Source organism: Choloepus didactylus, chromosome 15 (genome assembly GCF_015220235.1).
Source record: "Choloepus didactylus isolate mChoDid1 chromosome 15, mChoDid1.pri, whole genome shotgun sequence".
NCBI lineage: Eukaryota > Metazoa > Chordata > Mammalia > Pilosa > Megalonychidae > Choloepus > Choloepus didactylus.
Window position 1 is genome coordinate 50,273,749 of NC_051321.1, and position 15,764 is coordinate 50,289,512.

At 31.9% G+C, this 15,764-nt stretch overlaps 1 protein-coding gene across 6 annotated transcripts in view; it reads right to left on the minus strand.

Moving 5' to 3' along the window:
- Positions 1 to 15,764, minus strand: part of PCDH15 (protocadherin related 15) — a 1,822,477-nt gene that overhangs the window by 12,340 nt on the left and 1,794,373 nt on the right. For 4 of the 6 annotated variants that reach the window (XM_037804906.1, XM_037804907.1, XM_037804905.1 and 1 more), the window contains 4 exons: positions 12,954 to 13,172; positions 10,716 to 10,724; positions 9,610 to 9,768; positions 500 to 518 (listed from right to left, as the gene is read on the minus strand). In XM_037804906.1, coding sequence (XP_037660834.1) covers positions 500 to 518; positions 9,610 to 9,768; positions 10,716 to 10,724; positions 12,954 to 13,172 — 406 coding nt within the window. The remainder of the gene's footprint in view (positions 1 to 499; positions 519 to 9,609; positions 9,769 to 10,715; positions 10,725 to 12,953; positions 13,173 to 15,764) is intronic. The other 2 variants (XM_037804908.1, XM_037804911.1) reach the window with 1 other exon arrangement.

A 15,764-nucleotide genomic window follows, 5' to 3' on the forward strand; every position in this document is an offset into this window, starting at 1 on the left:
GATATAACCACTGAATCTATGGCTAGCTAAATGCTGTAGGACAGAATGCTCAGAGTCAAACTAACACAATATATGGACAGGGTTTCCTAACAGTCTGATTTTTTAACAAATTATTCTTTAAGATCCAAAGCTCTAATATGATAATAGAATGGAGCCTGTGTCTGGTAGAAGGATCAAAAGTCAAGTAATCATGCAGTTTCTAAATTAGGTTCACAGCCTAGAAAAAGTAATTTGGGGAAATATCATGATATTAAGTAGCAATGATTCAGGAAAAAGTCACTTATTCTTGAAAAGGTGAGCAGTTGTTCTTTGTTCTCTCATTGAAAAGTAGACCAACACAAAAACAAAAAACAACAGACATAAAGGAGAAAATAAATGCCATGCTTATAAGGTCTTTAGGATAAAATACCCCATTTTAAAAGAATATAAATTAGTACTGTCTATTACACAAGTATTTTCTGAGTCATCTGGATATAATACAACACCATAAAGCTCTTACCTCTGATGTATAACCTCTCCTGCAAGGCAGAAATAAAGAAATCGGTATTAAACATCTTGGTATTTCAGAGTAAATAAAATTACAGACAAGGGCTTTTTGAAAATATCTGAGCAAAACTGAAAAGGCAGTTTTTTCTAAAAAATGTTGCAGTGGGAAATATATTTTGAGGCATTATTAAGATAGGAGGATTAAGGTTTCATGTCTGCATTACTAAAAGCAATCATTACCCTGGACCCTCATTCCATGTGAACTCCAAGGCATACATAATCTATTTTATCCCATAAACAATACACATTGACTCTTTCATGGTCAATTGGGATTAAAAAAATATTCTACACAATCTCTGTCCTAGACAATTCTTGATACACATAAGGTACTCATTTGGGAAAACATTGCTTTCATATGTCAAAGAAGCAATAGGTACAGGATGAAAAGTCATCTCCATTATTAAAGAATATTCTTCAAAATGTTTGTAAGATTTATTTTCTGTCTGTTTCAACCTGATTCTAAAAATAATGAATGTAAATTATTGAGTATCTTTTAAGGGTCAGATATACTATTACATGTGAAGTGAAAAATATTCAGAGATATAGTAGCCGAATGTTCAACATTACCTAAATATTTATAATGTTCATGGACTACAAGTTGGTAAAACATTTGACTGTACTTGAGAAGGAAGAAGAATATACAAGATTTTCCATACTGAATGAAATTTAATGATTTCTACTGATTATTCATTAAACAGTTGACTTACATTTTAAATGGAAATGATAAGCAACTGCAATGAAGATTAAGTATAAAGAAATAAATACATAACTTTCTAAAGCTGAAGAAAAGAGTATCTGTAGAAAATTGAAAAAAAAAATCACAATGCCTTAGCAAGAAAAGTAAGTTTATCTCTCTGAAAGTGTCTTAAGTGGTTAAGGCTTTGTTGATTGAAATTGTTGGTACTAAAGCTAATATAGTGTTAACTTAATTCTGTCAGCAACTTATTATTGAAAATGGTTCTGTAATGAATTTTGCAGAGTGCTTAAATGGTTCTGCCAATATATATGGGAATGATAATCCTTTTATAGCCTTTAGCAGTTTAGGCATTTCCAAATTTTACTTAATTTGTATATCTTAGAAATAATTAGAGTAGAAAAAGTTCTTATTTAGTTTTTAATAATGACAATTGAAACACATACATCATATAAAATGTTCAACCATGGCTAGCCTTTATTCTCTGGGATAAACCGCCTCCTTTCACTAGCAGTGTGGGAAATAAAATATCGAGACTTGAACTAGTGTTTCCATTAACAATTTTTGTTACTTTAGATTTGTTTAGTAGTATTGCTTGTTTCCATTTAAAGGCAGAAAGTGACTGAAGAATCAACATATACAATGAGCTTTGTGCTTTCACTTAACATGACTTCCTGTTGATACTAATAAAACCACTTATAAATATTTAAACAACTTTCAATACAATTTATGCCCAATGTATATAATTATTCATTTTACACCACTTTTAAGTATTGTTGTGTACTTTTAGCAATAAGGACAAATGCATGGTAATTTTGTTTATGTCTTTTAAATAAGATATCTAATAATACAGTATGCATTTAATTAGAACATAGGAAATGCAGAGGAAAAAAAGGGTGCTCTTGCTCTAGAGGCTGGTTGTCAGTCATTTTTTTAGGGGGTTGTGGAAGGGGATTAAGAAGGGGAAAAATATTTTGGCCACGTAAGCAGAGAATATGTACAGCTCTCTTAAGGAAGACACTTTAACTGACTTATATGATAAAGTAAGGGATCTCCTGATACAATATGTCAGTAAAAGAACTGATTAAATATAAAACACTGATATGGATATTTCTTCTGAAAAGGATAAAATAATAAAAATTTAAAGTTATGCAAACATGTAAATTATTTTAGGAAAATGCAACGCCATAATTTAGTTTAACTGTAGGTACACACATACAATGGTTATCTGGATACCCTGTAATATTTTCTTGGTCACTATTTTATTTTATTATCCAGGAATTCTGTTTCACATTAGAAAGAAGGTGGAAATTGGCTTTTAAAAAGACACACGCACATTAAACGCTTACACAATCGTGAATAATACCTGGTCAGAGTCCGCCAAATAGCACAAGTTCTCATGCATATGAACAGCTGCCAACAAAAACTCCAACTGAAGTTTTTCAGTGAAAGAGAGAAAAAAATCATGTTCAACCCCAAGAAAGAAATTTCTCTTGATTTGTATGAAAAGAATCTGAAGCAGATGAGCTAATGAAAATAGACTTCCAGATTGTCTTTTATCTGGTCTTGTTAATTAAGGGATACCAGACCAAATTCTTTAAGAAACGTCATGTCATATAAGAGCTGAATAAAAACTCTGAAATGATACATTGTAGGGCCCTGCACCTATGTTAACAAACTTATAAACGTAATTAGCAAGCATGACCTTAGCCTATTTCTCTGTGTAGACTTATATCTACTTGATGATCACATATATTATATATACATACAAAATATATATGTGTATATATATCTTTCTGTGTGTGTAAATAAATAAATAAATATGAAGATGTATATATGTAGAATTGAGCTCAGTGAAAATGTGGGTTCCATTAAGAAGACAGTACTCAGGTTAGCTGATGCATTGAAGAATTTAAGAAGTTGAGCTCTAAGATAAGAGACAATTACTACAACTATAGAAATTACTTCCCAGAGTATAAATTTTCTTTTACTTTGCCTAAAAGAAATGGCAAAGGACTATATAAACTGGTGACATTACATCAAATTTATTTGCTTTTGATTTTTTTAATTTAAAGTACTTATATTTCATTTAAATACTATAGGCTAATTTTTAATGATGTACCCCTAGTTACTAAACAAGACTGGAGTTGAAGTCAATAATATACTTTTCTAAAATTTTAATGGAGAAGCAAGTTTTATATTATTGACAAACATTAGTTTAATCAATGAAATCAGCAGTAACTAAATTCATACTAGAAAAATCTTTGTAAACATTTATTTATCCTTCTACTCATGACACTGATTAGAATTTCTTTATTAAACTGGAGGTAAACAGATATTGTCTTTGAAGAAGAATTTTATGATAAAATTATAATTAAGGAGAAGATAGAATAATGTTAACAAGCAAAATTAAATAGCACTCTAAACATCTGTGGGAACAATAAAATGCCTTACAAAATTTAACAACTCAAAGTTTATTTTCATTATAAAAAGGGAAGGCAAAGCACAGTGAGAAACAAATAGAATTTCTGAGACAATCAGAAAAAGGAAAATATTTATCAAGTCCATAAGCATACTAGAAAGCCAAAAGCAAGCTGGCATAAAGAATATTCTTATGAGAAAATAGATGACTATATATTATAGCACCTGAAATTTATTTTGGAATTCCATTTCTCTTTCATCTCCTACATTTCAAGATGCATAAAGTTTTTCTTTAATATTATTTCTTCTTACCAAATACCAAGCCTTCTAGGAAATCACAGAGCCTATGATATTTTTAGCTTGTTGATAACAGTCAGCTTTTATTCCTGGAGCACACATATGAAAACTGATCAGAAAGTAAATGTAAAAATTACCGCATTAACATGAGAAACAAGCTATTGTTTTAAGTTGGATATCTTTCGTTTTCATATATTCCCATTAAAAAAATAAATTAGAATTACTTTTAAGGTAATGTAGGACAAATAATGCTACTTTGTAGTTAAAGAAAAGTAAATCTAGAGTATACATTAATATGATGAGGTTAATAATCTTTTAAATTAAGAATAGGAAAAGAAACAGCATTGCATCAAGTTTAGGGTAAAAGAATGGAATCGTCTTTGATGTTCAAATTTGCCTTAGCTCCAAGGTTATGGTCAACAAACGAGTTGCCCAATTAAAAGAGGAAGAGCAACATAAGAGTAAAGTAGGTTAATGGTGAGATTGCTATTCAAATCCCTCGACCATATCATTCAAATTCTCCTGGTTGTGTTCAGATGTGATTTCCATGTTTGTTAGCTCTGGAGAGCAAATAAGTTCAAAGTTTTGAAATGTGTGTCGGTGGATTGTTTTTCTCTATTTGACTGTACATGTTAGCCACTGACTTTTCAATTTCTGCTAAGTTTTTAACATGTTTGAGAATGCCTTTCGGTTCTCTTTGATTACACACTGTTGTTGATGTCGATCTCTGTACCATAGAGAATTTAACTTGCTTGATGGGTGTCAAGTTGGCAGAGCGGTTGTCAGTTGGGTTACAACCACATTCTGTGGATGGAACCGAATAGGAAGCAGACAGTGGAGAAGGAAGAAGAGGAGGTGGTGGGGAAAGAGGTGGGGGAGAAGCAGAAGGAGGGGGGGGACAAGGAGGAACAGGAAGCAGAGAGGGTGGAGGAGGAGGAGGAGGAGGGATGTTTGGTGGACAGGGAAGATTTTCAAAAATGTTCCTTTTGGTTTCAGGAGTCATCATACTAGTGGGCGTCTTTCTTCTAAAAAGTGGAGAATTAAAAATGCAAGACATTGAAGGAGAAAGTTCCAAGGAACAGTCAGCATGAGAATTGATGATACTAGGTTCTGATTTGAGTTCCACCATTCTTGAAACAGTTGGCAAAGCAGAGAATGAGGAGTGAAGCCAAGGAGAGGAAAATGAAGAGTCTGAAGGTAGAGATTTCAACTGTGCAGATTCAATTTGCCTTATTTCTTCTTTCTCTGTTAAATTTGCACTGCCAGCCATAAACAAGAGATCATTGCTCCCTTTTTTGTTTGGATAGTTCCCAGTGTTTTCATTTTCACCTTTGTGCCTGTCGCTTCGCCATTGCTCCAGATCTATGATTTCTGGTCTATTTGGAACTTCCTGCGTTGGTCTCATAGGTAAGCAAACTGGTTGATTCCATGTCCTTTGAATGCTTTCTCCTGGGCCTTTCAGCAACTCATTCTTGGCTTGTGTTTTAGACAAAAATGGGCCTACAAAATCCGTTCTTAGAGAAAAGTTCAAATTTATTGACTTTTCACCAATATTTTCCATGTAAAGGGCACTGTGAGTACTTAAGGAGCCTTCATTAGAAAGAAATTGGCATTTCCTTGCAAACTTGGGCTGGCTGTTCTTAAGTGATTTGTCTCTATGAGTCTGCTTGTGAGCCTCAGTAGTACAGGAAGGAAAAGGTGCCACTTGCTGATGTTTCCTGTCTTCTGAGACTGACTTATTTCCCCTGCTTTGTTGAAAATGGTAGAGAAGGAAAATACTTGAAAGAAAAGAAGATAATGAAATGTAAGGAAACAGGTTGTGACATAGCTTTCACGAGAAAGATGTTTTTATGATTCTCATTACTACTTTAAAATATAAAAGGCCAAGCAACACTGATCTACTGAAGCACAACATTATTTTCATATCCCTGTTCTTAGAGATAGAGCAGAAAAAGCTTGAGAGCTGTGAGTAGCATGAAAATTTTTCATTTTCAAGAAATGTGTCAATCTGTAGACTGATTTTTTTTCAATTAGTGTGATACAGTGAAGTATCTATGTCCACACAAAACAGTCTCTCATGTATAAATCACAATTCTCCAAATTCCAGGCCAGAATCTTGGCCACGGATTTCAAATCCTTTGCTTGCTTAGGGATAATCAAAGTTGATTGTCACAGAGAAAAGATCTTTAGCTGTATCTGTCCATTATCTCTCATCTTAGTACTCTTTGGGACAAAGCTTGCAAGTTAATACAAAAAGGCATATTCTATTCGTCAGATTAAGAGAATTGAAGTCCCAAGGACAGATAAGAGATCAAAATTGCAAGTAAGAAATTCAATGTATGTTAGAATCTTGACAAATACCATTGCCTTCTATTTAAGCTTTATGCATATCAGTTTTTAAAGTTATAATGAAAAAAGAGGGGCTTTTGGTATTTCATTCAAATATGATTTGGATGAAATTTTAGTCAAGACCCACTTAAAAGATATACATATATAAAAAACACATATTTTATATATATATATAAAACACTGTTTTGATATCACTGAAAGATTTGCTCATGTGTGGACAAAGAAACAGAGGTCACTGTGAATTAGTAAAAAAAAAAAAATTGAATAAGTAAAAACCACAAATGAAATGCCTCTAATGAAAGCAATGGGCCCTTTCCCCAGAAAGGCTAGGTGATATATGTAGCTTTAGACCTTGCTCTCAAGCCCAAACAGAAAAACAGATTAATTTTAATTTTTGCTTAATATTTATCCATTTGGCAGAAGGAAATAAAAGGGAAATATTTTGAATAGAAATTCAACCGAAATAGCCACAATGGAAAAATTAGGGTGATAGATGAGACAATAAAAATGCTATATGAAGCCAATGTTGTGATTGTGTCATTTGGTTAAGATAAAATCTGCAAGAGAGAATTCTTACAGGTGGACTTGTGGTATCAGGCCCACTGGAAGAATTCATGAAGTATAGACAGTTTGGATTAAATACACCAAATATTTTTACATTACCTGACCTTGAAAAGTCCTTTTTAAAAAATGTCAAGAACTACTGGGCTTGCCATTACATGGTGATTACTTCTGTGTAGATCTGTTCTTTGATTGGCTTTTCATGAAAAAAACTATCTAGATCTTGATACAGTATCTATTTTGGTTGAAAGAACTCTATAAATATTTTTAAAAAAATTAAAAACAAGAAAAATTTTGAAACCCCTCTATGTAGGCATAAGTGCTACCACCAGGAACACTTGTTTTAAACAATACAGCTCATGCCATTTAGAGGACAAATGAAAGAAATGGAATGAGGATGACATAAATTTACTTATTAAAGTAAATGTCTCCACTGTAAAACATAAAAATCACTATAGAGTAAAGCAATACTTAATCTATTCTATTGCATCTTTTTTTTAGTACCCTTTTATTAGAATGATATTATTTACTTACTTATGCCTATGTATCCACAGGTGAGAAAGAGAAAACATGTGATAGAAAAGAAAAAGTTGTTTTAACTGTAGTTAAATTGAGATGATAATGAAAATATTATCAGGAAGTTGTTTTAAACATGTATATCCAAAAAAGAAAATACAAATATTTATATTTGCTTTGAATTTATTCATAAGAATAATATTTAATAATGTTTTAAATAAAATCATATGGCATTTGTTTGGTTGTCATATCATACACATAGGTAAACGGCTCCTCCATGAACATGGATGAATTCAATCCTAAAACAGAAACTTTAAATGAGATTCTAGAACTTGCTTCCATGCCTTAGCTCTGAAATATGAGTTAACGCATGCTAACATAAAAGAAGGTATAGGTGTTTGTTTGAAAGAAAGTGAATATACAAGTAATATTATGACTAATATAACTGTTGAAACTACATATTTAGTTTATGAAGCTATTATTAAATTATTTTCAAAATGACCTTTGAATTTTTTTTTTTTAAATAATTGATAATAAATCATTTGGAGCTACTTTTTTTCTGGAAACATGATTAGAATCCATGTAAAAAGTTTTTGAATAGATAAACTTAAAAGTTCTTAAGCTGATAACATAATGAAAAGTGTAGAGCTTAAAAAACATTCCAACAAAAACATATTCTATAATCACAAAAAGCCTCTACTGAGTCTACTGCAGTTTTTCAAATAAAAATAGTTCTTAGGTTGGTGTTTGAAAATCACTACCATCAAACTATATTGATTCCAGATGATATTGTATACCTCCTTTTGTTAAATACAAATTAATACATACATATAATTAATTGTTTTCATATATAAACATACCTTACTTTACACAGATGGCTTTTTACATTTCTAAACATTTTTGCTGGAGAGAGGTGGTTAGCATAATTAAAGAGAATCAAATCATATTGGCTCAATTCCTACATTCACCAATAAAGCAAGAAGAGGCCATAGTTTTGAAGATAGGAAAAGAAAAGAAAAAAAAAATCTATTTTAAGAATGAGTCCTACATTGTATTATTATTTTGGAAAAAAAATCATGCATTCATTTGCTGTAAATTCAGTTTTAATATTAAATTATACATTCATTAAAATCAGTTTTAAACGTATTAAAAGTATTTTAAACATTACCTTGTATGATATTATTAATATGGCAAATAATATTGATGTATCTGTTTAAAACCAGTTTTCCCATTAAAAGGTGAATGAATATTATAATACTGAGGCCTGTTTTATTCTCATTAGTAAATCATACAAACGTAAGACATAAGAACAACACGTTTAGTCCCTCTATCCACCAACTTCCAGTTAATTAAAGGTTTCCTGGATAAATTTAGTCATATTCAAAATTTTATAATTTCCTTGGTTGTTCTGCATTTCATATCTAGAAATAATTATTCTTGAATTTTTATATACACAAGTTAAACATCTCCCAAAGGATAAGATTATGAGAACAGCATCATTATAGAAACAGCTGAGAAGTCCTTAAAGTTCTTAAAGAAGAAGTTAAAAATCTCTTTCAAAAACATATGATTTAATATTGCTTAGAGTTCCCAGAGCATAAGAGAAATATTAAGCTATCACAGCTGTTTCTTTTGAAAGGAATATATTGAAAAGGATATTCTCTAAGTGGTTGGGCATTTAACACACGGGCTTTATTTTCATGACGATTTTAATTTTATGATGTCCTAAAACAGTATTTTGAAAAACTTTATGATCTTTAAACCATAGAATTGCCTTTTAATCACCAAATCAGGAGTTGGTTTCAGGTACTAAATCAGGAATTACTATCTTATTATTGTGCTTTATTCCCTTCATCGCTGATGATTAAACTGTTTTTGTTGTTCAGAATCTATTTTTCATGTTTGGAGTGCAGGTGGGGGGATTTGCATGCCCCTGAAGGCTGAAAGATTAAATATAATATTCAATCTCTTAATTTGCAAATGTCTCCTCAAGTTGAATACAGCTTTCTCTCAATATATTTTTGTTTTGTTTTGTTTTGTTTTTGGCTATAACTTTTCAACTTGACCTTTCTTAGGGTCTCATCTTAACATTTTTCTGTTGAAAAAATAAAATAATCAAAGGAGGATGAAAGCTGCATTTCCATGTAAGGTTCAATTTAAATACTTACCAGCCAGCATCCATTAAAACGCATCTATTTCTCAAAGTTCCTGAAAGGTCTACTTACATGGTGCTGTCCCCAAGTTCTTCATAAAGATGCGGAACCGGAGGCGGTGGCGGTGGCGGTGGCGGGGGAGCTGCCACTGGTTCAGGGGCAGGTGCTGCCGGTTTGGCCGCGGGCATGGCGGACTGGATACGTGCAGTCTTGGTGCACTCAGCTTGTCGTCTTTGGTAAAGTAAAGATGTTTTGTAAAACTCATTTTTTAAATCACACTTATCAACAGGCTAAGTTTTAATAACGTGGTCCAATTTTTAGAGGAACCTATTAAAAAAACTTTCACGCAGTTATTTGAACTTGCAAACCGATATAATTACAAAAGCATCCCCACAGGGTTTTATTTAAATATTATCCTTCCCCTTTTATGCAAATATTTGAACTTGCAAACCGATATAATTACAAAAGCATCCCCACAAGGTTTTAGTTCAATGGTATCCTTCCCCTTAGTTCTTTAAAAATTTAACCCGTGAATAAGGGGCAAGAAATCAGTAGAAATATTTGCAAAATAAATTAAATTATAATATTAGCAAACAGGAGAAAATGAAATCTTTATAAAAATGTGATTGATAATTGGAAGTTGTTCAATGAATCTCTTTCATCATGTGAGGCATCTAGAAGATATAGGATTTTTCTTTATTATTAGTTATCATATATCAAAAGAAAAGTTCTTTTATTTAAAAGTTATTTGAAACTTTTTTAATATTAGTTCACAGATGCTGTGGAGATGTCCACATTTGGGAGGAAAATTTGGTTAGCTTTAGCTTTCATTTCCTGTTGACTGCTAGGGATGCCCATGATTCTGTTAGAGATGGGCTGCTATTTTTGAATGTCCTGGACACTGATCCTTAATGCCCTCCTTAACACGACGATTTCAAAGGGTGGAAACCATCAGAGCAAATTCTGTTTTACACTTCAATCAGTTATATCCAGTTGTGTGAAATCAGTTCAGTCTATGTATACAAAACCACAAGGAGATTTGAACCAAAAGGTACATGCCCACTGCAAAAAACAAACAAACAAATAATCCATGGTTTTGTATTACTGTCTATTTTATCTAGGATTCCTCTTTTCATATTACATAAAATAATGTGCAAAATATTAGTAATTATACTTACACTTTAAACCTGTTTGGGAAAGCAAAGAGTAAAGAAAAAAGAGAAATTTGCATTAGAAATATTGCATTCATAATATTTTAACATCTGATTCATTCTAAATTAGGAATAATTTATTGGCTGAACTCAAAATGTTACAGGGTTAATGAATAGTAGGGAAACTAAGTATTTTGACACAGAAAGTGAAAATGGTGGGCACTTTATTACAATTGTCACAGTCAGACAAGATTTTGAAACATTCATTACAGGAAATCAAAGAAATGAACTAAATGGAATAAGAAAACCTGGACTAAAACATGGATATGTGAATGTCACTTAAGACAGAGAAATGTTATACTAAAAATGATCTGATCTTTGTAATCAGTGCCTTGGTTTACTCCACTTGAAGAATATTAAAGGAATGAAGTCACAGAGTATGCTCTGATTATTCTCTTTTCAAGCTGAAGCTAGAATTGGAAGGTGCTATTCCTGGGTGATGAATTCATGATACTTTTTTTTTTTATATTTGCCCTCTTATTTTTCCAAGAATAGCAAATTTCAAAGGCACATCTTAATATAAAAACTCACCACCTTTCCCAATCTTATTTATATCCAGGATCTGAAGACACAAAAATTTGAGTTTTAGATACTATAATTTTACTTTGAAACATGGGCAGTAGAAAATGGATTTTAATTCCATTAACCTATCAGGGGCAGTGACTAAAATTAATTCATTGGGTGTTAAGCTGGTTACTGAATTTAACAAGAATTAAATAATGCAACTACTAAAGACAAAATGCTTACGTATTAAGCATCTTAATCTTTGGTTCATTTTTGGCCACTGAGTATAATATCCAAGGTGCTTTCGTTTAGATTGTTGCATTCTAGCCAAATATAAGGAGATTTCTCACTGCTTCTATTGCTAGTAGGTTATAATAAAGCTACTTTGGGAAATAGTTGAATGAAAAAGGATAACTGGTAATATAGAATAGATTTAACATGAAAATTAATATTGGGTTGCTGGATTAATAATTTTAAAAATTTGTTTAATATTGTGTATTCATAGGCTTTAAATTTAGCATATCAATTGATTTGTTAAGGATCCATTAAGCTCCAGTTCATCAAGCTAAATGTCATATTTGCAACTTCTCTGTTTTGATATGGAAAATATTCCTATAGCATCTTCATGCAAAGCATACTTGTGGACTTTAGGTTGGAACCACCTTGCCTTATTCAATTCAAAAGAAAATTCTCAGTGCTTGAGAACAAAGATAGCAGTTAAGAATATTTAAGGACTATTTTTGTATTTTCCTTGTAGGTATCTTAAATGATGAACAGAAGTTCTACCATTATTTCTTACTGTTTGTAATTTCAAGTAAGTTATATGACTTATGAGTCCTGTCTGTTATTTATTTTCCTTTCATGCCCCTTCCGGGCTTCCTCTCTTCTTAACCTTATTCCCCAATTTTTTCACCAATCATTCTAATAGGGATATACTTTAAATGTGTAGCCTCTCATCATAAAGGTTTTCCATATCTAGTGTCAAACAAAAAATAGATTTCTAGCCTACCTCAATAATATTTATCTCAATTAGTTGTAATCACCTTGAATACACTGAAAGGTCTAAATAAAAAAACTATAGACATTTTTACAATAGTTGTATTTGAGTGTGAGAACCAAAAAACATAAAGTTTTGCACAGCCAAAATATGCTGTCAGATGATACAATACAGGCCCTGGTGGGGTTCCCAGGATGGAAGGAACCATATACAAAAATACATATGGCTTGCTAAGATTTTTAAATTATTTTGCCACTACTGTGATCATCTGCAAGGAGGTAAATTTAACAGTATGAATAAAAACCTATCATGACAATGCAGTGAATTTACAGATCTTCTTTTGGAACTAGGCAAAGAGAGTTTCTGCACCTGACATTCCACTGCCTTTTCTTCAAGATACCTATGACCTTCTCTTCTGAGGCTTTCTACGTAATGAAGAACATAAACAAAGCTGCCAGGAGCTAGCCTAATACTCTTATTGGATGAGAACATAGTAAGAGTATAGGAACATTAAATCATCTGTGAAAGATACATTGGAAGTTTGAATTGTTTTCTCTTTGAGGGAGATGATTTGGTACAAGGATACAGCAACCCTAGAATGGTTCCATCATCTATGCTTCAAGCTACAAAGTCATGTTACCAGAGATGGTTTTGATAGAGCTTCTGTGAAGACCTATTCATGTTTAGCATCCATGAATACTTACTGTCTGTAGCTGACCAATACCACCAAGATGGCAGGAATACAGCAGAGGATGATGATGAAGGCCAGAGCCAGCAGAGCCCCTTCGGTGTAGCCTAGACTTTCTCCTCGCTTTTTAATGCTGGTCACTGCCTCTGGAGTCCTGATCTCAAGAATGCGTCCTCCTTCCCCATAATATGGCTGAAAGTCTTTATTGATATCGAGTAGTTTTCCATCCAAAAATCTTGATTTTTAGATAAAGAGTAAAATCAGGGATGTTAAGACAACCTACAGGCATTTTTTTCTTTTTATAAAATCTTTTTAATAAAATCATTTAGCATTTTCTTTAATTGAAACACATGTTGACTCAGAAGCCTTATTATGAACAATAAGAAAAGCACATATAATAAACATGAGCAATAAGGAAGAGTAACTTACATGTTTGGATGCAAAGGTATTAATAACAATGACCATTACTTAATATGCTTACTGACATTAGAAAATTTATTATCAATATTATGGAAGTTAATATCACTGTGTTGAGATTATTTATATTATTAAGTTACTAAGATGGAATAAAACATAATGTCCCCAATTATATAACAAAATTACAAATTATGTCTATGTATTTTATATTCTTAGATTCTCAGACTAATATTGTAAAATAGAATATCAAATTGATATACTGTGGACCACAAAGCTATGCAGTTATGGAAACAAATCTGAGACATCAACCCAAACCTTTAGACTCAAAAGTTTATATTTGTTTTCCACCACACCCTCTTAAATATCAGTTTTCTCAAATTTCAAACCAAAACAAAGTTTTATAGGCTAAGGCTGAACAAATTAAAAGGTATTTTCTGTATGTGGGAGCTCTGTACTTTTTTCAAGATTTTTCTGTAAACCTGCAACAAAATCCTTTCAGTGGTATGCAGGGAATGCTGTAAGCTGAGTGGTAGCAGGAGTACTGAAAAAAACCCTACAGCACCCCAGCCTCTGTTCAAAGCCTCTGTTCCTCTGTTCAAAGCCAAGAGAGGAACTGAAAGCTTGTGATGCACTGAAGTTAATGATCATCACAACAAAAGCCAAACCCAACTTCTGATTAAATTTACTAAACAAAAGAGGTATGAAAATTTAGGGCATAAATGTTACCTCAGCTCTTACTGTTCTTCCACCCAAGATGTCTGAGATTTAATCAAATATTACAAGACACATGAAAAAGCAACTTGTAAATAACTTGTTGCCAAAGATGAAGAAAGAAAAAGATACAGAAGTAAAGATAAATCAGATTTTGAAACTATCAATCAGGGACTTTGAAATTACTCTTGTTACTATGTTCTTGAATCTAGTAGAAAAGTGAAAAACAGGCCTGAACAGATGAGGAAATGCAATAGAGAGATGGAAACTATAAGAAAGAGTCAAATGGAAATGCTAGAAATTTTTAAGAAGATATAGAGATGAAGAACTCCAGTGAGCTCATCAGCAGACTAATGCACGTGAATCAGTGAACCTGATAATAGAACAACAGGTATTATTGATATAAAAAAAAAAGATAAAAAGGAGGGGAGGGAGAACAGAGCATGAAAAAGTTATGAGAAAAATCAAGTTGTAATTGGAATCTCAGAAGGAGAATAAAGATATGAGGCAGAAGAAATATTTGAAGCAATAATGTCTGAGAATATTAAAAAAAATAAAAAATAAAAAGCAACAGGTCCAAACACTCAAGAACCTTAAGCAGGATAACAACAGGATAAAAGTAAAAGATATTTATTGCAGAAAATCTAAGCAATTCAGATAAGCAAAAAGAAGAAACTTAAAAGGCATATAATCTTACCAAACAAAATGTGTTACTAATATGTCATTACAAGTTATTCCAGTCTTAACTATGCATTTACAAGCTTTTTCAATTTTTAATTCTTTTTAAAATAAGAAACACATCTGCCATACTCTAGGGTTTCTCTGGAACATTGGGTGATCTTAGACTAAGACTGAACTCCCTGGAGAAACTATTTCTCTTAATGCTAATCCATTGGCCTGAAAATAACATACTCAGAAGAAGCTTAGAGACTAGGATATAAGAAATTCAGAGAATGCTCCTACTCCAATTGGTCTGAGCATTAAGCAATTATCTAAATAGTCTGGTACATTTGTTTGATATTAATGAACTAAATTTTCAATAAATTTCAAAATTACAGAATAGATTACAATAACTGCAGCATCAGCTGTTGATTATGAATATATATCCAATTTATTTTACATGAATAATAATTCATTGATTGAATTGAGCCAGCTCTTTTGCCATTAGGTATTTCATTATTAAGTATGTCAAGGAATAATTCTGGAATTTAAAACAGACAAGCTTTTCTCAGCTACCAGCTCAAGGTGAAGATTGCCAAGGCAAATTTTAATACTCCATAGATGCTCCATCCTCTTCTCAACAATGACAATAAAGCAATGTACTTATATACATCCTTTTTTTTTCCTCCTTCCCTCCTGATTATAACAGTTATTCTATTAAATTTAGATTTTTATTCTTTATAATATAATCTAGGTTTGGAAAAATATGTTAAAAATAAAGGATGCATATCTCATACTTCATAATGTCAGTTGAAACCCAATTATCTTCAGTTTCCAAATCACTGTATTCTTAAAATGCTTGCCAGTGTAATTCAAATTGTAATTACCATCACTTTACTCCTTTGATTACAATTTGAGGCTATACTATAAAATAGATGTTAATATTATTTAGGAAAAAGCACCATAAACTCAAATAATCTATCACCAAATTTAGAAAGAAAACCAATGAGTGTGGAAGAAGGCAGGTGAGTTTAAATAA